General features: G+C 31.6%; 1 protein-coding gene across 1 annotated transcript in view; it reads right to left on the reverse strand.

Annotated features, from left to right (window-relative positions):
- Window positions 1-26,236, reverse strand: part of LOC140450226 (luciferin 4-monooxygenase-like) — a 138,049-nt gene extending 111,813 nt beyond the window's left edge. The window contains exon 1 of the mRNA XM_072543731.1: window positions 26,165-26,236. Within this exon, the coding sequence (XP_072399832.1) occupies window positions 26,165-26,183 (19 nt within the window). The 5' untranslated portion in view covers window positions 26,184-26,236. The remainder of the gene's footprint in view (window positions 1-26,164) is intronic.
- Window positions 26,237-26,496: the final 260 nt, after the last annotated feature.

The raw sequence follows: 26,496 nt of genomic DNA on the forward strand, positions 1-26,496 counted from the left end.
AAGCCTCTTGCTCGTGAATATAATGTTTCTGTTGGTCGTCATACTGATAGCTCTTTATGGCGTAGAAAAAGCCTCAGCCAGGCTCTGCATGCCGTATTACCTCCAAACGAATGTTTGATATTGTCCCTGGAAGCTAAGACGTACACCATCCTCCTAAGATCTTTTCTGATTAATCCATGAAATTTAGCTTCCATTTCCAAAATATAATGAACTCGTCCTTAAGATCATTCCCTAAGACAGCATCCTTACTATATTTAAGCAGCTTCAATTGGCTTTAGTTCAAGTTTTCTTGAAGAACGTTGTAACGTAGAACGTGGGACACTGAACATTTTTGCAGCTTTCAGCGTACCCATTTCGTGCTGCCTGACAGCTATAATTGCACGTTCCATATCTCTCTCATCCAATTTTTTTTTTTATTTTCTTTCAGCTGTTGTTTTGACATCCTGAAACAACTGAAGTATTTTTTACATTGTTCTAAATATGGGCCACTAGCCCATAATGAAAACAGAGGCACAGCACTATTGTAAATACGCTTGCTTTGCACAACAAAAAAACTTTTCTAAAAATGCACAAAAAGTTCGTATTATTTACATTTAATAAATGTATAAACATCTTTTATATAATTTATCACTTTTTCGGTGTTCTCAGTTAAGGCAGCTTCAATTGGCTTTAGTTCAAGTTTTCTTGAAGAACGTTGTAACGTAGAACGTGGGACATTGAACATTTTTGCAGCTTTCAGCGTACTCATTTCGTGCTGCCTGACAGCTATAATTGCACGTTCCATATCTCTCTCATCCAATTTTTTTTATTTCTTTTCAGCTGTTGTTTTGACATCCTGAAACAACTGAAGTATTTTTTACATTGTTCTAAATATGGGCCACTAGCCCATAATGAAAACAGAGGCACAGCCCATATTGTAAATACGCTTGTTTTGCACAACAAAAAAACTTTTCTAAAAATGCACATAAAGTTCGTATTATTTACATTTAATAAATGTATAAACATTTTTTACATAATTTATCACTTTTTCGGTCTTCTCAGTTAAGGCGATTTGGATGTCATCTGATATTCCATATTTTCTTTATTTTTCTTCGTAGTACTGGCAATCAATTAGAATATATTTCACCGTCAATGGGAGAGAACAGTTTCTGTTCTGCGACGATTCTTTTTTCATTAAGAATTTATGGATTAGTGCTGTATGTTCAATTCTTATTCGGTTAATTATTACTTGGTCTTTTCTATTTAATGGATTATCCAAGATGGTATTCACAAAAGGAGAGATTTCATTTAATTTGGGCCTGCATCTTTCCAGTAACTTTGCTATACATATTTATACAGTGAGCTTTAATTAGGTTTTTAAGATCCATGTGTGGGTAATTTTTAATTTTCTTGTATATTGTGAGTTTATTTGACTTATGTTTGCTAGGTTGTCCACTTTCTCATTTCAAGCTATTCCTACATGCGACGGTACTCAGATAAATGCTACTTCCCTTCGAGATGATTCAATTATATTTAACTTATTATTTATTGTCCGAAATTTTCAAGTTTTGAAGAAAACCAAGGCTTCCAAAATGGCTATAGTCTCACATGTGAGGATGCAGCAGTTTGTAGTTATGGATATAGTGTGAGTAGTGTATTTACAGTAGTATGAAGTATGTCTCTCACGAGTTTAAGAGAGATCGATGAAAAGTTATAGGATAATATGATATAACTTGGCCTAATGCTGAGCTGTAGGCTACCAGCAGGGTCACAGGTGGTGGATAGTGGATGGCCTTCAGATATGAAGGTTAGTTGCAAATATATTGAATAAGTAATCCCCGACTAAGCAGCGACGATACTGGAGGGTGAGGTGAGTATACCTTAAGAAAACATACCTTACAAAATAGTACAATATATATATGTAAAAGTAAACCTATGTTTATTTTAAGTGAAACAGCAGGGCTTAGTTATTTTTAGTTATTTAAAGTTTTAGGTTGTATGACTGTTTAAGTTTTATTGACATTGACATATTGTAAATTGTATGGTACAATTGTCAAATTACTTAATGGCGTAAGAAATAGCATTGTTCTTGATTCTCTTTTTAGGTTTGTATATTTGTTAAGTTATTTTAGTTATGTTATTATTGTTAATAATTTATATTGTAGAATTTTAACGATAATAAACTCTTTTTAGACGAATTCAAACTGCTATCTCTTCACATGAATAAGGGTATGATATTACACTTATAAATCAAGAACTTAAGCTGATAAAAAAAAATATAGTGATAACTATAAATTTCCAAGCCGTTATTTGGATAAAACAATATTTAAGAATGAATTTTACATCAATGAGAATTTGCATGGCTATAGAAGCAAACAGTAGTGATTGTAAGAAAATGTATATAAATTTAAGTGGCTGCAGCCAACAGGGTCCCGTTTATATTATGAAATCCCCTTTGAAAAACAACTTCAAATTGATCATTCTGAACTATTTCATCTGAAAAAAGTGAAGAATATATTAGCATCTATGAAAACAAGAGGATCCTTTAGAACATGTACTATAGCATTAGAAGACAATTTGAAGGAGATTTATTTTGATTCAGATGGTGATGTGGTTTATCAAAGTGAGTACTTACAACAGACCTTATTACCAGTGTATGAGAAGATAGAAACAGCTGAACAATTTCCATCATTTGCTGAGTTGCTCCAGAAATTTAATGACACAAATTTACCTAAAGTTGAAAAGAAAAATTTAAAAAAAATAAAAGATGATTTTGTACTTCGAAATTTTGATGGAAATAATGTTCCAATGAATTCATGGCTCAAGACCTTCGAATCAGAATGTTTGCGATGTGAGGTGGTTGCTGATGAAGACAAGATTTTGATTCTACGTTTGTTTCTTGATGGAATAGCAAAAGAATGGTTTGAATCAAAAATAATAACATTAGGCTTAGATAACAGTTTTGAGGTATGGAAAATTAATTTTTTAGATAGTTTTTGTGAAACAGGTTGGCATAATCATAGGCAAGCTTATTCTTTTAGGTATATAGGTGGTAGTATTGTTGATTATGCGTTTCGTAAAGAAAATTTATTGCTAAATATAAAGAATGATTTTCCCATTGATATACTAATTGATTTAATTGTAACAAATTTGCCAATTTATATACAAGATAATATTAATAGAGCTGACGTTACAACAATGGAAAAATTGGTAGGTGAATTACGAAAATTGGAAAGTTTAGTTATAAAAAAGAAGAATAAATTGGAGACAAAACCAAATTTTTATTAAAAATCTACTATAATACCAGAAGAACAGAAAACTACTTGTCAATATTGTGATAGAAAAGGATTCCCTGGGAGGTTTCATCCAGAGGCAATATGCCGTTTAAAGCAAAAAGATAAAAAGGTAACAAAAGAAAACAAATCAAATGATATTAAATATATTAATAATATTGCTATACAGGAGACATTAAATGAAACAGTAACTGAACAAAAAAACTAGATTTGCTGCCATTGATCAAATTAAAAGTATTCCTAAATAATAAAGAATTATGTGGAGTTTATGACCCAGGCTCAAATGTTACTCTTCTGAATTCGAAGGTGGCAAGAAAGTTAGGATTAGATATTCAAGAAGATAGGAATATGTTTAAAACGATAAATGGCAGAACAAATTTTACAGGAAAACTAATTGCAAAACTGAAAATTAATAAAATTGAGAAAAATATTAATCTTTTTGTAATTAATGATGAATATTTTGAGTACGATATTCTACTCGGATTAGATTCTATTTTAAATTTTCAAATGAAACAAGATTTTGATTTAGAGATTTATCAAAGATTATACGGAAAAATTGAAGAAAAAATCGAAAAATTTAATTATAATATTAATATTACAGAATACTCCATAAACTTTAATGAGGGAATTCCCACAGAACTTTTTGAAGCAAAATTACAACATTTATTGCCATATCAGAAAAATAAAATAGAAATATTACTAAATAAATATGACAATATTTTTGCAAAACATAAATTTGACATTGGGCAGGTTCAAAATAATGAAGCTCAAATTAAACTTTTAGAACATAAATTTGTTGCAAAAAGACCCTATAGATGCTCGATAGAAGACCAAAAAGAGATAGAATTTCAAATAGGACAATTATTAAAAGCAAATTTAATAGAAGAATCATCTTCACCTTTTGCAGCACCTGTTACATTGGCTTTTAAAAAAGATGAAGGATCTAAAACAAGATTGTGCATTGACTTTCGTGAGTTAAACAAATTAATTATTCCTGAACCCCAACCTTTTCCTTTAATTGACGAGATTTTGACCAAAACAAGGAATGCTAGGTTCTTTACTACTTTAGATATAAATTCTGCTTTTTGGTGTATTCCAGTTCGGATAAAAGATAAATACAAGACAGCCTTCGTTACCCAAAGTGGTCATTGGCAATGGAAATGCTTACCTTTTGGGCTTAAAACATCTCCCGCAATATTTCAAAGAATTTTAAGTAATATTATCAGGAAGCATAATTTAAATTCATTTTGTATAAACTACATAGATGACATTTTAATATTCTCATTATCATTTGAAGAACACTTAGACCATTTAGAAAGACTTATGAAAGCAATTATTGAAGAGGGATTTAGGCTCAAACTTCTAAAATGTAATTTTGCAAGAGAAGAGGTTAAATATTTGGGACACATTGTGGGACACAATTCAGTTCGTCCGTTACATGATAATTTAATATCGATCAGAGATTTTCCAGCACCAGACACGAGAAAAAAAGTACGACATTTTTTGGGAAAAGTAAATTTTTACCACAAATATATAAAAGATTCAGCTAGGTTATTAGAGCCACTACATAATTTACTTAGAAAAGATATCAAATTCCACTGGTCTTTAAGCTGCCAAACAGCTTTTGATAGGGCAAAGAATATCCTCTGTTCTGAACCTATACTAGCCATTTTTAACCCAAATGCTCCTACAACTATATATACAGATGCTAGTGTTCTAGGAATTGGTGCGGTTCTGAAACAAAAACAAAGAGATGGAGAAATGAAACCCGTAGCATACTTTTCAAAAAAATTGAACAAATATCAAAAAAATAAAAAGGCTATTTTTTTAGAATGCCTGGCAATTAAAGAAGCAATAAAATTTTGGCAATACTGGCTAATGGGAAGAAAATTTCTCGTTATTACTGATCATAAACCCCTTGAGGGAAGAGAACTTCGTACAAGACCAGATGAAGAATTAGGAGATATGACACATTTTCTTTCACAATTTGACTTCGACATTAAATATGAACCTGGAAAAGAAAATGTAGAAGCAGACTGCCTTTCTAGAAACCCAGTGTTGGAAAATATGAAAAATGCAGAAACATTCATAAGAACAGTAAACCTAGTCACATTAACTGAGATAAAACAAGACCAAAATAATAATCGACAAGTTATAGATACAATGAGAGGAACAATTTTGAACCAAGATATATTTTATAAATTAAGGAAGAATGAAAAAAGAATAATTTTATCCAAAGATTTTGGAAAAGAGTTAATAACAAAAGTTCACAAATTTTATGGTCATATTTGTGCTGGTAAAGTAACAAACAAAATTAGAAATTTTTACTACATTAAGAATATAGATTCACTAGCAAAGGATATCTGTCAAAAATGCGAGATCTGCTGTAAAAATAAAACAAGAATCGGTCCAAAATATGGTCTTCTGTCACAATTGGGTCCAGCAAAAGAACCTTTTCAGATAATGTCCTTAGATACAATAGGAGGATTTGGTGGCAATCGTTCGACAAAAAAATACCTCCATTTACTTGTAGATCACTTCACCAGATATGCGTTTGCAGTTACTTCTAAAAATCAGACCACAGATGATTTCATAAAATTAATCGCCAAAATTCAAGATAAACACCCCATAAAAACATTATTAACAGATCAGTATCCAGGAATTAATTCCAAAATATTTAGAAATCATATGAAACATTTAAATATTCAATTAATTTTTACAGCAGTAGACTGTCCATTCTCGAATGGATTAAATGAAAGACTTAATCAGACATTAGTTAACAGAATAAGATGCAAACAAAATGAAACTAGAATTCGAGCATGGACAAAAATAGCTGAAGAATGTATAGAGGAATACAATAAAACAGATCATTCTCTAACCGGATATAGCCCAGAATATTTGCTTTTTGGAAAAGCAGATCCTATTGTTCCCGAGGAACTCTGTGAGACAACAAATGTATCAAAAGATAAAGAAATAGCCTATAAAAATTCGGTACGACATCATGAATATAATAAAAAACTGTATGACAAAAATAGAAAATCCTATGAATTCAAAGAGGGAGATTGGGCATATGTAGAAAATAAATCAAAACTAAATAGAAAAAAACTTGACGAAGTAAGAGTAGGTCCATTTCAAATAAAAAAACAAATTTCAAATACATTATATGAAGTAGATATTGGATACAAAAAGAATGATATGAATTATTTCCATATTTCAAAATTGATGCCTTGTGATAAACCATATACTTAGATGGTTTATCATACCTTTTTGGTAGGGGGATGTAAAAGTAAACCTATGTTTATTTTAAGTGAAACAGCAGGGCTTAGTTATTTTTAGTTATTTAAAGTTTTAGGTTGTATGACTGTTTAAGTTTTATTGACATTGACATATTGTAAATTGTATGGTACAATTGTCAAATTACTTAATGGCGTAAGAAATAGCATTGTTCTTGATTCTCTTTTTAGGTTTGTATATTTGTTAAGTTATTTTAGTTATGTTATTATTGTTAATAATTTATATTGTAGAATTTTAACGATAATAAACTCTTTTTAGACGAATTCAAACTGCTATCTCTTCACATGAATAAGGGTATGATATTACACTTATATATATATATATATATATATATATATATATATATATACGAGTATATAATATCTATATATATATATATATATATATATATATATATATATATATATATATATACGAGTATATAATATCTATACACCCCAGTGTGGGGTTAAACCGCGAATGCTTTCTAGATCCTATTTCTTAAGTGGATCAGTCTTTTTTGTTTATCTTATTTTCTTGACAATATCTCTCCATTTTTTCCTGTCTCTAGTTCTTCCTCTCCATTCTCTGACTCCTGCCTTTTGGAGGTCTTCTTCAACTTCTTGCAGCCACTTTGATCTTGGTCTTCCCCTCTATCTTCCTCCTGGATTCCATTCTATCATTGCGTATGTCACTCCCTCATCGCCTGCTCGCCAAATGTGATCTAACCATCTAACTCTGCATTGCTTTATTTTAGTTACGATGTCTTCCTTAAGTTCTTCCTTAATTTCTGCATTTGTTCTGCTTCTATATATCTTCATCTTTTTTAACCATCATCATTGTTTCTCCTGCATATTATAATATTGGCCTACTTATGGTGTTATAAATGCTCATCTTCCTTTTTTTAGTCAGTGTTTTGCTTTTAAGTAATCTTTTGTTTGCAAAATAAGTTTTATTCGCTGCTAATATTTTTTCTTTTATATCGGATTTCCTTTCTCCAGATTTACTTATTGTAACTCCTAGGTATTTGAAGTATTCTACTTCTTCAAACTCAGAACTTCCTCTTTTGATTTTTTCTTTCATTGGTTTTTTCCCTAATCTTAATATTTTTGTCTTTTCTTGATTTAATCTTAGCCCCATTACCCCCCCTTTCTCTTTCATTTCTTCTAGCATTTCTTTTGTTTCTGTTCTTTGCAATAATAGCAATATCGTCTGCATATGCAATTATTTGACCACCTCTTGTTCTGAGATTTCCTTTATTAAATACTACAATAGCCCAAAGAAAATACTGTGAGATGGTGAGTGTTGCTGTCATTAAATAAGCATAGCCTAGCCCTTAATTTACTGATTGACTGCCGGGATACGCAGTCCACAGCTTCGGGTGGACGAACTGAGAAGAAAATAAAGGCACCCCCTTGTCCGTGGAATAAGAAATTGTCCCAAAAGGCGAATGAGCCAATAAACAGCTAACGACATGGAGATATAGGAGGTTACGGAAAACCACTATATTAAAAATTCCTAAGGATCTTTCAAGAACAATCGTCATGTCAAGCAATAGTGACGAAATAGCAATTACTGATCATGGATTTAGATCCCAAAATCTGGCAGAGGAATATAGGACTTCCCTGGTCACCAACAAGTGAAATCCCTATAAAAATTCGTTAAAGGTAAACAAGCATAAAATAATTAAAATATGCACGTGAAATGTTAAAACGTTATATGAAGCAAAAAAGCTTAGAAACCTCTTACCTGAAATGGACTGAAATGTCCCTGTATTGTGAGTCCAAACTCCTAATACAGGAGGAGTATTAGTTGGCCAAACAACGGAAAGTGCAATTCTCAAGACTATCAGAGATATTATTTTGGAGCAAACGATGAGTCATATTAAAGAGATCGCTTGCAAAATCTGGAAACAAATTTGTCCCATTATCAGATCGAGTAATGCTAATTAAATTAGCTGCGTTCCCAGTTGATATAAATACAATACAAGTATACGCACCAACTTCACCAAAGAACATACCGTGATTGAATAATTTTACCAACTTGTCTCAGAAGCCTTATCTATGATAAAAAAACACGAACTTACTGGAAATTAAAACAATATTACTGGAAAGTATGATCTAGGACAAGTCTAGGACAATCTAGAATTTTTGCAATTCTGCCACGAGCAAAAATTTGTAATTATGAATACACGGTTTTGTCTATTAAAACGTAGACTATATACTTGAAAGTCTTTAAGTGGCCAAGGAGACAATATTGGAAAATATCAAATGGGTTATAGGTATAATAGTAAATAAACGATTTAAAAACTGCATAAAATCGGTCAAGACTTGCCCTGGTGACCATATTCAATCAGACCATTCTATACGATGCTCTACAATCACAGTCAGACTAAATAGAGTTTGTAAAAATCAGAAAACCTCCAAAATATCACTAGATGTACTCCAAGACCCAGGCACTCTAAATAAGTTTCTCAAAAAATTAACAACAAGTTTCACGAAATTGGACTAGAAGATACCAACAACATAGATGATTGCTGGGAACAAATGAAAACATTACAAATCACTGAATCTCGAGAAAATATTTTAAGTTAACGAATAATTAAAAATGACTGGGTGGCACAAGGCATCTTAGATCTAAAGGATGTTCGGAGGCAGTACAAATCCATAAATAGGGAAAAATACTGTTTAGAAATTGAGAAACCGGAACAACGCCATGACAGCTTTCATTTGCATTAAAAATTAAAAAAATTAATAAGCAAACGCAGAATATACATGCAAAATACAGTACAGGACTCTAGTATTAGAAGTTTAAGTGATATTAAGGAGCGCTGCGCCGAATGAGAAAATTACATAATAGAATTATTTAACGATGACCAAAGAATCTACCAAGAAGTAACATCTTTAGAAGACCATCGACCAAGCAAAACGAAGAAAAGCTTCTGATCCTGACGAAATATCTGCAGAATTTTTACAACTATTGGATGATGAAAGTCTTGCGATTATCATCTCCTTCTTTAATAAGGTATATAGCAGCGGTAAATTACCAGACAACTAGTTAGAATCAATATTTATAACTACTCTCAAGAAAAGGAATGCCACACAGTGTAGCGACTATCGACTTTAATCTTTTACAACAACTTTTATCAGTTTAATGAATCACACGTTCAAAATTTTTTATGAAAATATTACATTATCGCATATATAAACTTTGTAAGGGCATAACTGGAAAAAGCCTTTGATAGGGTACCACATACACTACTATTTTAATGATTGAATGCCAGCGTATATTTGCTATATTGAACTGACGAAGGCGTTTGACATGGTTTGCCTGGGAGACATTCTAAATATAATAATAGAAAATAAAACGCCGACCAATATAACAAAGATAGACAGAGTGGGCTGATTGATGTTACGCAGATGATGCAGCAATTTTTGCCGAATCAGAAGATGATCTTCAGAGACAGCTCTTTCAGTTCTTTCAAATAAGCCTCCAACTAAATATGACCATTTGTACCAACAAAACTAAATGTATGACCAACAGAACATGCATTAACGTTGAAACATGAATTTAATTTAGAGGATTCCTGTATTGTGGCAAAAGAAAAGAACCATTCAGAACGTGTTTTCTTGGAAATGTGTTCCATAAAATCTAGTACATCTTGCATCAATAAAAAGTCAGACATAGATAAACTGAGCAACATTTATTGTTACTTACTGAAAAAACATCCAAAATAAAATTAATATCTACCTGTACCCACACAAATTACACTTATATGCATAACATGTTGCATACCATTAAGACAGGTTTAAAGATTAAAATTACCTAAGATGGGCCTCTAGTATTATATAAGTATTATATAAGAAATATAATATTAAGTACACCTAATTACTTTTTATGATTTTTTCTTTTTGTTCTCTATGTGTCAGAGTTAAAACACACTAGTAAAAGATGACAAACCAAATTTTTACTATCTGTACCTAAATTTTAAAGAATTTTAAAATGTATTTTGTCCACTATTTTATATTTTATATGTATGTTAATAATGTTGAGTGTCTATGCTTTTATAAATAATCTCAACGACTAGTAAGTTGCACTGAAGATTTGTGATATTTTATAAATATTTACATTTTTTTTCTTATTACAGTCTTGAAAAAGGAATTAAACCATTCTGAAAGCTAGAAAAAAAGTCATAAGAGTGTTTCATTAACATCCCAGCCAATTTTCTGACTCAACCCTAATAAACTGTGTTGTTTGTTTATATTGACAGTCACTAATATCCAATACTACAGTATTCACTGCTTTCCCTCACTCAACCGTTTCCATCTTTCTCTGTTGTTCCATTCTCCATCGTTTAGGCCTCTCTTACTCATGGCGTCGTCTACTTCGTTCCTCCAGGATTTTCGGGGTCGTCCTCTTTTCCTCTTTCTTATGGGGCTCCATTCGATTATTCTCTTTATCCATCTGCTGTCACTAGTTGTTTTTACATGTCCATACCACTTTAGTCTTGTTTGTTAGTATGTCTATTTCTATTGATGTGTTGATGTTTCCGCTTCATAAGTGAGCACCGGCAACACACATTGGTCTAAGATTTTTCGTTTGAGGCACATGGGTAGATCCGATTTAAATACATAGTTTAATTTATCAAACGCTGCCCAGGCTAATTCTATGCGACGTGGGAGCTCACATGTCTGGTTATTTCTGCCCAACCGAATTTCATGTCCTAGGTATTTCTACGATGTAGTCTGCACAATATCCCTTCAATCAACAGCAGTATTTTAATTTAGCACAATATTAGTCATTATTTGCTTCTTGTTCATATTAATCTTTATTCCGACCTCCAAGGAAGCGTGATATAATTTTTAAAACATTATTATTGCATCATCCATACGGCTATAAGGACGATGTCATCTGCAAATCTCAAATGACTGAATTTCTCTCCATTTATATTAATACCATGCTCGTTCAGATGTACCTTCTTACAAGTATGTTCTAAAAGCGTCGTGAATAGTTTTGGAGAGCTTGCCGTACACCTCGCTGTATACAGAATTTATTGGTTTCTTGTTCAGATAGTCTTACGCCAGCGGTGGCATTTTGGTAGATATATTTAATTATGTTAGTATAGCGATGGTCTATTAGGCATTTTGTTAATGCTTTTAACATTTTTTGATGGTTTATAGTATCGAATGCTTTCTCGTAATCGACAAATATCAGTGCCAATGGTTTGTTGTATTCTACAGACTTCTGTATTAGGTTTTTTATCACTAGTAAGTAGTCGTTAGTGCTATATCCCCATCTAAAGCCAGCTTTTACTCTAGGCTGATAGAAGTCTTATTTAGCGTCCAGTGTTTTGATAATTGTTGTGAAAAGTTTATATCTGTGTGAAAGCAAACTGATAGAACGGTAGTTTTTTAAATCTGTTATGTCTCCTACCTTGTGTAATAAAGTATTTACTGCCATATTCCATTGAGAAGAAGTTTTTTCTTGGTAGATGCATTCGGTGAAAAGCTTGGCCAAAGTCTAAATAATTTTATTTCCACCTAATTTGATTGCTTCGGTCACTACTCCGTCATCGCCAAGGGATTTGTGGGTGGAGTTGGTGGTCGCCAAGTGGAGAAAATGACAAAGAAGGTGGCTACTTTATTTATTGAAGTCGTTTCGCTTTCTTATCAGAAAGCATCATCAGTTCATCTAAAAAGAACAGTAGGAAAAACCAAACATCCATAGAAAAGTTATTACAAGTGTGTTATCTTAAAAAGACATGTAGCAGACAATGATATTAAATGTGTAAAAAAGCTTACGACAATGGACATTATGAGATCAAGTTGTATAAACAATTACTTGAAACTAGATACAGTTTACAAATTAACAAAGTTAGCACAGCAAAAGAACATGTGGTAATTATACATATATATATAAAAAATTTATGTAAAAACCTTAAGTTAAACACATTAATATTAATATGCAGAGAACTAAAAAGATCATAGGATGCACTTCCAACAGTATATTATTAGTTAAATTTAATTTTGACTTTAGGTAATATTATTAAATAGATTAAGATTGAATAATATAATATTTAAAAGTAAAATGAAGTTCCAGTCTTTAGCTTTTTAGGTGCTGCAGGTAAATGATGGTGGTTATTTTATTTTTATTTGACATTATTTAATATAAAAATATGATAAAACATACACCTTAGGGGACAATTTTAAAGTAAACAACATATTAATTCTGCAAGAGGCAGATTCCTCTTTAAATGAAATACCCAATGGTGACCAACTTAGAATAATATCAAATAATTTCATTAATAACACTGTTCTGCCTAATACTGTACTTGGGACTTCAACTACCCATTACTCATCTCTGCCCTATTTTCCTCAAGTTACTTAAAAACTTGTTAAACTGTAAAAACAGAATAATATACCTGTTAAAATTGCAGTTAAGAATGTGAAGACTGTCAGAAATTTGTTTTCTAAAACAAAAACACCCTTGTCCCTTCTGAAACAAGTAAATGTCATCTATCATATACCTAGTGCTGAGTGTGACTCATGTTACATCGGTCAGACAGGGAGATGAACTAATCTAAGCATACTTGTGCTCTTACCCAGCATGCTATTAACACTAAGCACAAAGTTGACTTTAATGAAGTTAAGATTCTTGGCAATGAACGCAATCTCGTTAAAAGACAGTTTTTGGAAATGTGTTCAATACTTAAACACCCTAATGCTCTTAATAAGAGGACTGACATTAGTAACTTGAGCCAAATTTATCATGAATTAATTTTACAGAATTAGGCAGAATATGCTGTTTACTTTAAAATTGTTCCCTAAGGTGTATGTTTTATCATATTTTCATATTAAATAATTTCAAATAAAAATAAAATAAAATAATATTTTCTTTCTTTATTTAACTTAGATTCAATCAACTTACATTTTAATAATTATTTTGTCAATATTACATTTACATATATTAAATAATTGTTTTTTTTTATCAAATTGTTTAATAAAATTTTTTAATTAAAACTGATTCATAGAATCTTTTTTAATCTCCAAAATGCTATGAATGTTCCAAATGCTATGAACCTTGGACTGTGGAAGTTGAATCAATCTTCACCTGTGGCTGGCTAACCAGTCACAACGTAGACTTTATAATATATGATAGTTTGGATTGAACTCGCTTGTTTGTTCATAGTTTCTCTTAACCAATCACTGGGGGGAAAATGGTGATCTTAACCACCTTTTCTTTCATTTTTTGGTTTTTTACTGAAAAGTTGTCACCCAAATTTATCATATTCTTCAAATGTACCGCTCTATTGCACTAGATGTTGGTATTTCGCCTTGCTGTTCTGTCATATATTATATTATATTTCAATCTTAATCTATTCAATAATGTAACCTAAAGTCAAAATTAAATTTAACTAATAATACACTGCTGGAAGTGCATCCTTTGATATTTTTAGTTCTCTGCATATTGATATTAATGTTTTTAACTTAAGTTTTTTACATAAATTTTTTGTATACATGTACAATTACCACATGTTCTTTTGCTGTGCTAACTTTGTTAATTTGTAAACTGTGTCTAGTTTCAATTAATTGTTTATACAACTTGATCTCACAATGTCCATTTTCGTAAGATTTTTTTACACATTTAATATCATTGTCTGATACATGTCTTTTTATGGTAACACACTTGTAATAACTTTTCTATGGATGTTTGGTTTTTTATACTGTTCTTTTTAGATGAACTGATGATGCCTTCTGATTAGAAAGCGAAACGTCTTCAATAAATAGATCAAGTAGCCACCTTCTTTGTCTTTTTTCTCCACCTTTTGACCGAAAAACCCACCACTCTTTGAGTGATCCCTAATATATATATATATATATATATATATATATATATATATATATATATATACGGGTACTCCTCCGCAAATCTTCCCGGTACAAGGCATGCTCCTCTTCTCTTCTCCTCTTCTAATTCCCTCATTTCTTGAGCGTCGAGGTCTACCTCTTTTTCTTCTTCCAGGAGGCTTCCATCTGTGATTTTTTGGGGCCAACGTTTGTCAGGCATTCTCAATAGGTGTACAAACCATTTTAAACCTCGTCTTTCTATTATGTCAATGACCATTTCTATAGCATTCATGTTATTTCTTTTAGATTCGTTGGTCTTCCTTTTCAGCCTTGATGTTCTAGCACTTCTTCTTAAATAATCCATTTCAACTTCCAACAATCTTCTCTTCAGGTATAAATTAATTGATTATACTTTGGAGCCATAACAAAGAACTGATTTAACGATGATTTGCCCTACTCTTTTTTTGTTCCTTTTGGAAATGTTGGGATCCCACCATAAGGAGTTCAGATATCCTACAATTTTACGTCCCTGATTAATTCGGTGTTTAATTTCAGTTTCTCTCAATCCGTTATTATTAATGAATACACCTAAATATTTAAATTTTTCCACTTGTTTGATTTCTACGTCCTCGTCTATCAACACTTCAAAACCTTGCATCTGAATTGATAACTAAATATTCTGTTTTCTTCATGCTGACTTGTAACCCCCATTTTACATATTCTCTATATAAACGCTTTATTATAAATTCTAGATTATAAGAATCTTGAGCTAAGACTGTAGCGTTTTAAATTTGGTGGAATATTTTCGTTTTTCTGTTTGCAAATGAATTTTAAAGCGATCAATATATTATGGCATTTTAAGTTGAGATTCTAAATATCAAGTTTTGGTATTCAGCTGTTTTTGTCTTTCGTCGTTAAAACGCAATAAACTGGAATATTTCAAAGTTGTTTTGAGTCCCCTAATATAATATTGCAAGTCAGGTATACGGTTTTTCTAAGAAGTATTAACTGAGAAAATTTTTTTTGTCTTTGTTTACATTAATATTCCCCTATTCTCTGTATGTATTGTGAGGTAAAAAATTTCCAGTTAACCAATTTAAAAGTAAATAATTAAGAAGTTTTTTTGTTGGTTCGTTGCTAAGAACGAGGTCAAAAAAGGGTAGATTGTTTGTTTTAAGTTTGTAGGCAAAAACTAGCTGTGAGACGTAAAGGGAAATTTATTTTGCGTTGAAATTTGTAAAATGTAATGCATTAGGGAGTCGACATTTAAGCCACAAGCAGAGCAGACGTGTTACAATGGAGTGAAGCAAGAGATGCCAGAGTAGAAAGATTTTTTTTTGTGTTATGTCTTAAGACCGGTTAAGGTGATAATACTCTCTTCAATATGGCAGTTTAGAACATAGTAATCACCATAAGATTTGTGAACCGGCACTGAAGAAATTTGAAAAATTATTATATAGGATGTCCCCGTTGTCAGCTTGCTTCCTCCACAGAAAATAATTCTACATCTCTTGATTGTTCGTCCCTGAGTATGGTCAGTATGGAAGTGGTTGTTTTGGTCCTGTTGGAGAATATGTCCAGATAGGTGTTCCATAGATGTTAACAATTTTTTTTGAAAGTTAAGTGCTAAACAGTGAAATCAAGGTAACATTTAACATATTAATTTTAAAGTAAAGACAGACATTTTTTTGCTAAAACAATAATTGCTTTCGTTAAAATTTAAAGGAATTGTAATATTTAATAAATTGTAAATTTTATGGTTTAACAGCTGTCATTTTAATTGTTTTTTTTTTATGTAATGTTAACATATGACAGCTAGCTTTGTTCTTTTCTATATTCATTTGTTTTGTTTGTTTAAAAAACAGGTTAATCTCTGTGCGATAACATTTGTAAGTTTTGTAGTATCTCCAACCCCTTTGTAAACGAAGTTTGTAAACGGACACATGTAAGTTTTTTATTCTGTATTTGGCAACTATTTATATAGTATATTTTTGTGCCATTAATATTTTTGTAACTGTTTGTTAGAGACACAAATAAATGTTTAATTTATTGCTCCAATCATTTTTGTTTTTATTTTAGAAAATCTCCCAACTTTTTTGTGTATTTATTTTTTAGGAAAGTAGAACCCTTCTTTCCTCCAGCAGGAAGTCTTCTCGAAGCGGCGTCCATTTGAAATAGCTAAAGGTATTTCTTGTCTGTCAATTTTATTCATTTTGCCCAGGAGATTTATGTAAGTAACCCCTTTATTTCATTTATTTTGGTAGTTACCCCAATCTCAACCCTTTGTCATTTCAACTTATCCACGACCCCAGCTCTCCAACAACCAACTGAGTGTCGTTTGCACTAGTAGCGTTTATTTTGCTTGCCTTATCTTGGCCCCCATAGTTTCTGCCCCCAATTTTTCTACCCCATATTCTTACCCTATAGTAAGCAAAATAATTTCCTTACAAGACGACTTGGTCATCCGCGAAGTTCAGGGAGAATAGTATGTTATTTCCTATGGGGATTCCCATTCCCTGGCAGTGGTTTTTCCAAATTTAGAGGGCTGCCGCAATATATAAATTAAATAGTAAGGGTGATATATTGCTTATCTTAGGCCTTTATTTACTTTTATTGGCTTTGATAGTCTATTTTCGATTTTTAGGTAAGTAGTGTCATCCCCGTATAATTATGTGATTATTTCTAAAGGGTATGGACTAATACCGAGTTATTGTAAAGCTTGCCACAGTTTATGTCTTGAAACTGTATCATACTCCTTTTCTAGGTCGATGAAGGCTAGATGTACTTCAGTACCAACCGCTATTCTTTTTCTATTAATTGTTGGATTATAAACAAGTTATCGATGCAAGATCTTCCAGGCGTAAATCTACTTTGGTCTTCGCTAATTAGATGCCCCTAATCGTCTTGTATTTTTTTATTTATTATCTTTTCAAACAATCTCCCGAAAGTAAGTTGGATACTTAATCCTCTGTAGCAGTTAGGATCTTTTCGATTACCCTTTTTAAATGTGGACACTTAGTGAGTTCAGAGCAGCCGTCTCAAAGTTCGAATAGCTATGATGATTGCCGACCTCCGCCGCGGAGATGGCACTTAAAGAAGAAGACTTAGTGAGCGGTTTTCCATTTAGATGGTACTTTAATTAGCTGGCAGCAATAATTTATTAGAAAAGTTATTGGTTCTATTAGGAGTGGGCCTCCACCTTTAATTCTCTTCAGGTCCTGGAGATCGCCCATATTTCATTTTAATTAACGCATTACGGACCTCGTTATTTGTAATATTAATGATACTATTTGTTTGTCTCTCCATACCGTATTCCTCTCCCATATATTCCAATCTGGACTCTTGGAGTAAATTTTTATAGTAATATTCCCACTTTTCTATAGGAATTAAGTGCTTTGATGAGTTATGGGTGTTTTTATTTAGATTAGTGTAAGTTCTACATGCTTCCGTAGTCTAAGAACCACCAATTAAATTTTGGATACATTTTTGTTCCCAGAAATTGTTTTTTGCTCCTTTTATTTGATTGCGTACTTCTGCGTTTTCCTTTGATGGACCAAATATCCCATTTTTACAAAGTGGTATTGCTAGTTGATATAACTAGAAGAACTGGCAAAAACACCAATAACTAATGGATGTTTCTAACACAGAAACTCTTAAGTCTATTATTAACTATACTATTATTAGAAAAGAAGCAAAATTTAAAGAATAATATGTTAGACTAAAAGCTGATCTTAATACCAATAGGAGAATTTATTGTTTTAAATACCAATATAAGACACGACACATAGCAGCAAATCTGGACGACGCATCATAACATTATGTGGAAGTTACAAAAACCAGTTAGCCAAACGTCGGATTTATAAGGTAATAATAGACACAGGCCATCTATTAGGGCCAAAAACAGTATGACAGTGGGCTTCTCTTGGAAGAAATAAACGAGAACAATCAAAGAAGACTTGAAATGTTGTGGTCCAAGAAGCAATGGCAGCGAGGAAAGTAGGTCAAAATGACTTGATTAAAAGAGATCACTGGCGGAAAGAGAGCGAAAACGACTTGAACTTTAACAGACCTGCTGAGTGTGTATGTAGAAATATGGGAAAACCGATAAAAAAACTAAGGAAAAATCCATTTAATAAAAACTGTCAAATCTAAAATTTACGTTAATAGCCAAAGATACATCAATGACTCATTGAGTTGTATATAAAATCATACAATTGTAAAAACCACCTTGAATAATAAAATTGCAAGTTCGATTAAAAATTCGGCAAATGGAAGCAAATGTCCATCTAGATCAAACAATAAACATTTTAAAAACATGGGGGCATTTAATAATTGAAACATAACAAATGTTAAGACTTAACAGAAGTGTAAATACGCCAGAAGGATGAAGAGAAAGAACAGACAAAAAAACCAAAAGAAAAGAAAATTTGACTATTGTGTGCACTAACGCCATAATGCTTGGTTTATTTCATTAGAGTAGTAACAAGCTTTTGCTGAAAGTTTCAATCGTTTAAACATTTCGATGGCCCAGGGAAACAAAGAACTATTTTACTAAATCGTTCCTGTACCTCGCCGTCAAAGTAGATGGCAACCCTGTGCTCGAACCTGGAAAGTGGGAAGATTTTGGAGACATTAGTTGGACTTTTCGGTTTGAATCTGAATCAGCTCGAACGAATGGCGAAATAACAGTAATATTGTTCTATTGATTCCGATTCAGACGTGAAAAGTTTGACTAATTTGTGCTCCTACACCATATTATTTGACTTATTTTATCATAGCAGTAGCGAGCTATTCCTAAAAGTTCCAATCATTTACATATATATGTATATCTATTGGCGCCAAAGTAGACGAATCACAGCGAAGATTGTCACTCTGGCCGGCCAATTACAAGTGGTTTTATTAACTGCAATTGTAATGGCCCTTAGACGAAAGATTGCTGCGGACATGCAACCAAGAAATGTATAAAAAGCAACGTATCTTCTGACCGGGATCAAGCTAGTCTTAATCTTCTTACCGCCAAGACCTATTTGACTAAGTAGCTATTTCAAGAAACCTCTGCGTTTTATTTTTCACCTATGTGAAAACCTCATCGAACTACGAAGACTTCTCTTCGAAAAAGGTTCTTCAGCTCTTTAAGTATTTGAATAAACACGAGGTCTCACGACTTTGATATTATTAAACAATAAAAATTGTAGGAAATCGGTGTTTGTGACTGTTCGACTATCTTTTGACGAGATAAAGAAAAGTCTGGAAACAGCTTTGTAATTATCTCACAAAAGCCATCAAGCCGTTCGAAGAGAATACTCAATGATCAGGGAGATACTGATCGCTGAGTGTAAGTCGAGGATACATAACTCCCCGAGCAAACAGGAAACTTCGTTCCTCCACAAGAGCGGCGGTCGGAAACCATCCTGGAACTTTAGACAATATGGAGAATGAACCGACCGTACGACAATATATATATATATATATATATATATATATATATATATATATATATATATATATATATATATATATATATATATATATATATATATATATATGTATACTAAGGAACACTCGAAGAGTGGTGGATTTTTCGGTCAAAGTGGAGAAATAAAAGACGAAGAAGGTAGCTACTTCATCTATTTATTGAAGACGTTTCGCTTCCTAATCAAGAAGCATCATCAGTTGATCTAAAAAGAACAATATGAGAAACCAAACATCCATGGAAAAATTATCATAAGTGTGTTATCCCAAAATGATATGTAGTAGTCAAAGATATAAAATGTGTAAAGAAGCTTATTATAATGGACATTAAATATTATGTTGTATAGACGATTAATTGGAACTGAATACAGTTTACAAATTAACTCAACTTAGCACAGCAAAAGACATGTGATAATGGTACATGTATTTAAAAAATATGTGAAAAAACTTAAGTAAAAAAACATTAATTTACAGAGAACCAAAAAGATCATATGATGCACTTCCAACAGTATATTATTATTTAAATTTGATTTTAACTTTAGGTAACATTATTAAAATTGAATTATAGATATTTAATATATATATATATATATATATATATATATATATATATATATATATATATATACATATATATATATATATATATATATATATATATATATATATATATATTATATATATATATATATATATATATATATATATATATATATATATATAATATAATGAAGTTACCACTCTTAAGCTTCTTAGTCGCTGTCGGTGAAATGCGACCAGCATTTAGGTACCACGCCGAACGAGAAAAGACAGTGGCTTTGAGGTCAAAATATGATAGAACAGCAAGGCATATTTTAAAAAGTTAATGTTGTGGCAGAATAGCCAGCAACAGGTGAAGATTGAAGAACCTTCCTTCTTGAGTGTAGGAGAACTAAAAAGATCCCTAGATTTATCATAGACACCACTTCCAACATACTTTCATCAACATCTGGTTTCACTAATGACACATTATACCGCAGAAGCCAAGTTTTAAACAGACAGGTGAGGGCACGATTACTTAATTTCTATATATCTAAGGTTCACACCGATATTAAGTTTATTATTTCTCAAATCAATATTGTCACTGCTTTTCTTGATAATTACCTTCCTGACAATTTGTTGGACACTTTTGAGTCATCTTTACATAGGAAATTTAATTTTGTATATCATAAATCCATGACACACCTCCGTAAGAAACTTAACAACTTAGACACCCCCCAATGTAAAAAAATTCCATTCAATCCCGAGTGGATTCCAAAATTTATGCAATACTGAGGTTCCTCAGGACATTCTCAAGTTGTTATCCTTGGGTCCTAAATTTGGCTTACAACCATCTTTCAGAGATTACTCTGTTAGTAGAATCTTAGCAGATGTTGAAAATATTTTGTCACATGCTGACAATACTTACCTTCTATCTCTTAGGTCTCTTTCCAACAATATTCTTGTGAATTTTTCTAATCGCCCTAGACAATCTATATCGGAGTTAGATAAGATTTACAGGGAGACAGTATCGTTTTTAAAAACCCACCCTAATCTTCTCGTTCTTACTAGTGATAAAGGGAATGCCACTGTCCTCATGGACAGAGATCAATATCTCAGTCTGAGTCAATCGTTGTTAGATGATGATAGATACTATCAACCTCTCTCTACCAATCCTTGTTCTAAATTCACTAATAAAGTAAATAGATTCATTGCTCATTTAAAAAATTTAAAGATCATAGATCAACCACTTGCAAAATTTTTACATAATTATGATGGATATGCTCCCAGATATTATTGTCTACCGAAAATACATAAGCCCACATTGAGCATGAGGCCAATTGTGTCCTCCATTAATTCATCTAATATTAATATTTCAAAATTTTTAACTGATATACTATCAAAATCTTATAATTATAATAAAAACTTTAATATTGTTGATTCTTTCCACTTTAGTGAATTTATTAATAACTTTGAACTTCCACAAAGTTACATTTTAGTGAGTTTTGAGATGGTATCTCTTTTCACTAATTTACCTTTTTCTAGTGTCATAACCTCCTTAAGAAATCATTGGAATTCTATTCAACCTAACTGTCCTGTATCCTGGGATGTATTTGCAGAACTGTTGCAATTAGTATTTGACACTAATTTTTTGGTCTTTGATGACAAATATTATCTTCAAATTTTTATGACACCTATGGGTTCCTCAAACTCTCCCATCCTAGTTTATTTTGTATTGGATGATTTAGTATCTGACCGTTTGGGACTTTTAGATTTCCAAATCCCTTTTATTAAGCGGTATGTTGATGACCTGTTATTAGCCTTACCCCCAGACAAGATACAGGCCACCTTGCCTTTGTTCAACGAGTTTGATCCTCACTTACAGTTCACTGCTGAACTTGAGGACCCCACCACAAAAAGTATTCCCTTCTTAGACATGCGTTGTCATTAGAATGGAAGACAACACCTTAACCACAAGTTGGTATAGGAAACCAATGGCCTCTAATAGGTTTCTCAACTACCATTCTTGTCATCCCTAAAAATATAAATTAAACCTAATTAAAGCTTTAAGCTGTAGGCTAAATAGACTGACACATCTGGTTAATCGAAGGGAATCCCTCCAATTACTTAGAAATATTCTAATTGAGAATTCATATCTTCCCTCATTAATAAATACCTTTATGCACAGAGTTATGGTTCCTCTTTAAATGACATACCCAATGGTGACCAACTCAGAATAATATCAAATAATTCAACTAATAACACTGTTCTGCCTAATACTGTACTTGGGACTCCAACCACCCATTACTCATCTCTACCTTATTTTCCCCAAGTTTTTGAAAAACTTATCAAACTGTACAAACAGAAAAACGTACCGGTTAAAATTGCGGTTAAAAATGCTAAGACTGTCAGAAATTTGTTTTCTAAAACTAAAACACCCTTGTCCCTTCTGGAACAATAAATGTCATCTATCACATACCTTGTGCTGAGTGTGACTCATGCTACATCGGGCAGACAGGGAGATCACTGAGAGGGCGTCTTACGACACACCGCAGTGATATCAACTTATCTAAGCATACTTGTGCTCTTGCCCAGCATGCTATTAACACTAAACACAAAGTGGACTTTAATGAAGTTAGGATTCTTGGCAATGAACGCAATCTCGTTAAAAGACAGTTTTTGGAAATGTGTGCAATACTTAAACACCCTAAAGCTCTTAATAAGAAAACGGACATTAGTAACTTGAGCCAAATTTACCATGCATTAATATTGCAGAATTAGGTTTAATATGTTGTTTACTTTAAAAATTGTCCCTTAAGGTGTATGTTCTATCATATTTTCATATTGAATAATTTCAAATAAAATAAAATAGTTTCTTACTTTACTTACTTAGATTTATTCAACTTACATTTTATTGATTATTTTGTCAAGGTTACTTTTACATATTTAAATAATTGTTTCTGCTCAAATAATTTAATACAATTTTATAATAAAATAGATTCATAGAATCTATATTATTCTCCGTTCCAAATGTTATGAAACTTGGCCTGCTGGAGCTTGAATCAATCTTCACCTGTTGCTGGCTATTCTGCCACAACATTAACTTTTTAAAATATGCCTTGCTGTTCTGTCACATTTTGACCTCAAGGCCACTGTCTTTTCTTGTTCGGCGTGGTACCTAAATGCTGGTCGCATTTCACCGACAGCGACTGAGAAGCTTAAGAGTGGTAACTTCAATATATAATTTTTTTTTAAATATCTATAATTCAATTTTAGTAATGTTACCTAAAGTTAAAATCAAATTTAAATAATAATATACTGTTGGAAGTGCATCATATGATCTTTTTGGTTCTCTGTAAATTAATGTTTTTTTCTTAAGTTTTTTCACATATTTTTTATATACATGTACCATTACCACATGTCTTTTGCTGTGCCAAGTTGAGTTAATTTGTAAACTGTATTCAGTTCCAATTAATTGTCTATACAACATAATATTTAACGTCCATTATCATAAGATTCTTTACACATTTTATATCTTTGACTGCTACATATCTTTTTAAGGTAACACACTTATAATAACTTTTCCATGGATGTTTGGTTTTTCAGATTGTTTTTTTTTTGGAAAAGATGATGCTTCTCGATTAGGAAGCGAAACGTCTTCAATAAATAAATGAAGTAGCCACCTTCTCGGTCTTTTATTTCTCCACTTGATCGAAAAACCCACCACTCTTCGAGTGTTCCTTAGTTTATATTGGATTGACGGTCGTACTCCTTCTCTCGATATATATATATATATATATATATATATATATATATATATATATATATATATATATATATATATATATATTTCAAAAGTATTCAACTAGCAGAGGTTTAATGGGTCATTTAGGTTGGCAAATAAAAAAAAAGAAGTTGGCTCCTTCACTGGTTGGCTACTGGTTTAATTGAAGACGTTTTCCTTTATATTTCTAAAACTTCATCAGTTCTAACTCAATATGTAGTTTATTATCGATGTTATATGTACTGTAAAATTTATTCAACATTTGGTACTAACTTAACAAAAAACACACAAACTGTGCACTTAATAATGTTCATATTCGATTAATAAATCGTAGATAGTATAAACGGTGTACCTCTCTACGAGTCCATGATTTCTTCTCGAAAGAATAGGCGGTGCTTATCTGTACAGTAGATTTATGGTCTATCTATTTGATTTTTAGCTGTAGTGGTAAAAGGTTGAAAACAAATAATTAACATGCCAAGTGTATATTTTCGAGAAGAAAAGATTCAAATGGTTAAATGGTATTATGGGAACCATTCTATTGTAGAAATAATATAGATATTTATTGCTGCTTTCGAAAATCGCCCAATTTCGACAGAGAAAACAATTATTAAAAACTTTGCAAGTTTGTCTAACTGCTGAAAAAACGCCTTGTTCGAGTAGACAAATTACGCACGAAGTTGTCCTAAAGGAGAGAACTGTAAAGAATAATTCAAAATGAAATGGATACAATTGCTATAAAGTGCAAACCTCACAAGAACTTTTTCCAGGCGATTATTTTAAATGTATGGAATTTTGTGAAACTATGATGGAGAAATCGAAAAACAACAATAAGTTTTTAAAAAAATGTTTTGTTTTCCGATAAATCTTCATTCACAATTCATAAACGTCATAATCCATCTGTCGTCCGCAATTGGTCTAGGGAAAATAAACATTTAAGTATTGCTGTGAAAACACAATACCCAAAGAAATTAAATATCTGGACTGGACTTTATAACAATAATATAATTGGTCCATTTTTATTACGGAAAATCTGAATGGACGTAAGTATCTAGATTTATTACGCAATCAGATTACTCCAGCAGTTCAAATGATCTTCGATGATGTCTGGTTTTAACAGGATGGTTGCCCAGCACATAATGCAATTGAAGTTACAAATTATTTGCAACAAACATTTCCTGAACGATTAATTTCTACATGCGGAACAATAAAATGGCTTCCTAGATCACCAGATTTAGCACCTTTGGATTTTTATTTTTGGGGAATGTTAAAATCAAAATTATATCGGCATGAATTTAAACGAGCCACCAATTTAGCAGAATTGCAGGAAAAAGTTGTTCAACTCTTATTGTAAAAGTGTAATGATTGTTCAAGTGTAAATTTACCATTTTGTTAATATTAAATTGTAATACGAATCCTAACCTAGTCTTAAGTAAATCTATAATATGGTCTGCAGAGCTTTACAAATAAATATTAATTTTATTAGTTTTTAAAACTAAATCAACATTTTTTCATTGTGTCTGTCTCTATTTATATCTTACATTTCAACAATAACCAGCAAACTCGAGAAAATAATAAAGTATAATTATCTAAATATTTAATTTAATGAAAGTAAACATTAAATTTTAAAACAATCATCCAAATTGACTCCTAAGTTTCTATACTTATTATTCAAAATAGAATTTCCACAAAAAAGATAGTTTGTCTAGTTACATTATTTTGAAAACAGTCTCAGAAAACAACATTAAATGACCAAAAAAATATCACAATTTTTATTCCTAAAGAGGTATTTAATAAAAGTTAAAATGCCACAAGAAACCACTTCCAGCACAAAATCGCGTAATTTTTTCATTTATAATTCTTCATGAATACTGAAAACAATAAATTATTCCCAATATTTTTGTGGCATGTTTTGTATTTATTTATTATTTTTATACAACGTTTAATACAGCTTCATGTTAAAAAAGAGATATTCGTTTAATAAACTGTTCACTTACCTTCTGTTTCGTAGTTCATATTCCTAGAAATACGTGTAAAGGCCAATATGGAAGTGTTTCTAACGATGAATAGTTTCGACTTAAAAAAAAAGTGCACTAACGATATGAACTGCAACGTAACAACATAATTCCGTTTATTTGCCTTAATTATTTATAAAAATTGTTAATTATTGTTAAATAGAGTGTTAAAATGGATAAGTCTAATAGACCAGTAACGATATATTTGTTTTTATATAATTTTGCGTACACTCAGTAAGTCTTACTTTTGTATTTTTTGGTTTTTATTGTTGTTCTCCCAAATATAAATTATAGTTAAATTGTACTGTTCGTTG

This window comes from Diabrotica undecimpunctata, chromosome 9, assembly GCF_040954645.1.
Source record: "Diabrotica undecimpunctata isolate CICGRU chromosome 9, icDiaUnde3, whole genome shotgun sequence".
In the NCBI taxonomy this organism is placed as follows: Eukaryota; Metazoa; Arthropoda; class Insecta; order Coleoptera; family Chrysomelidae; genus Diabrotica; species Diabrotica undecimpunctata.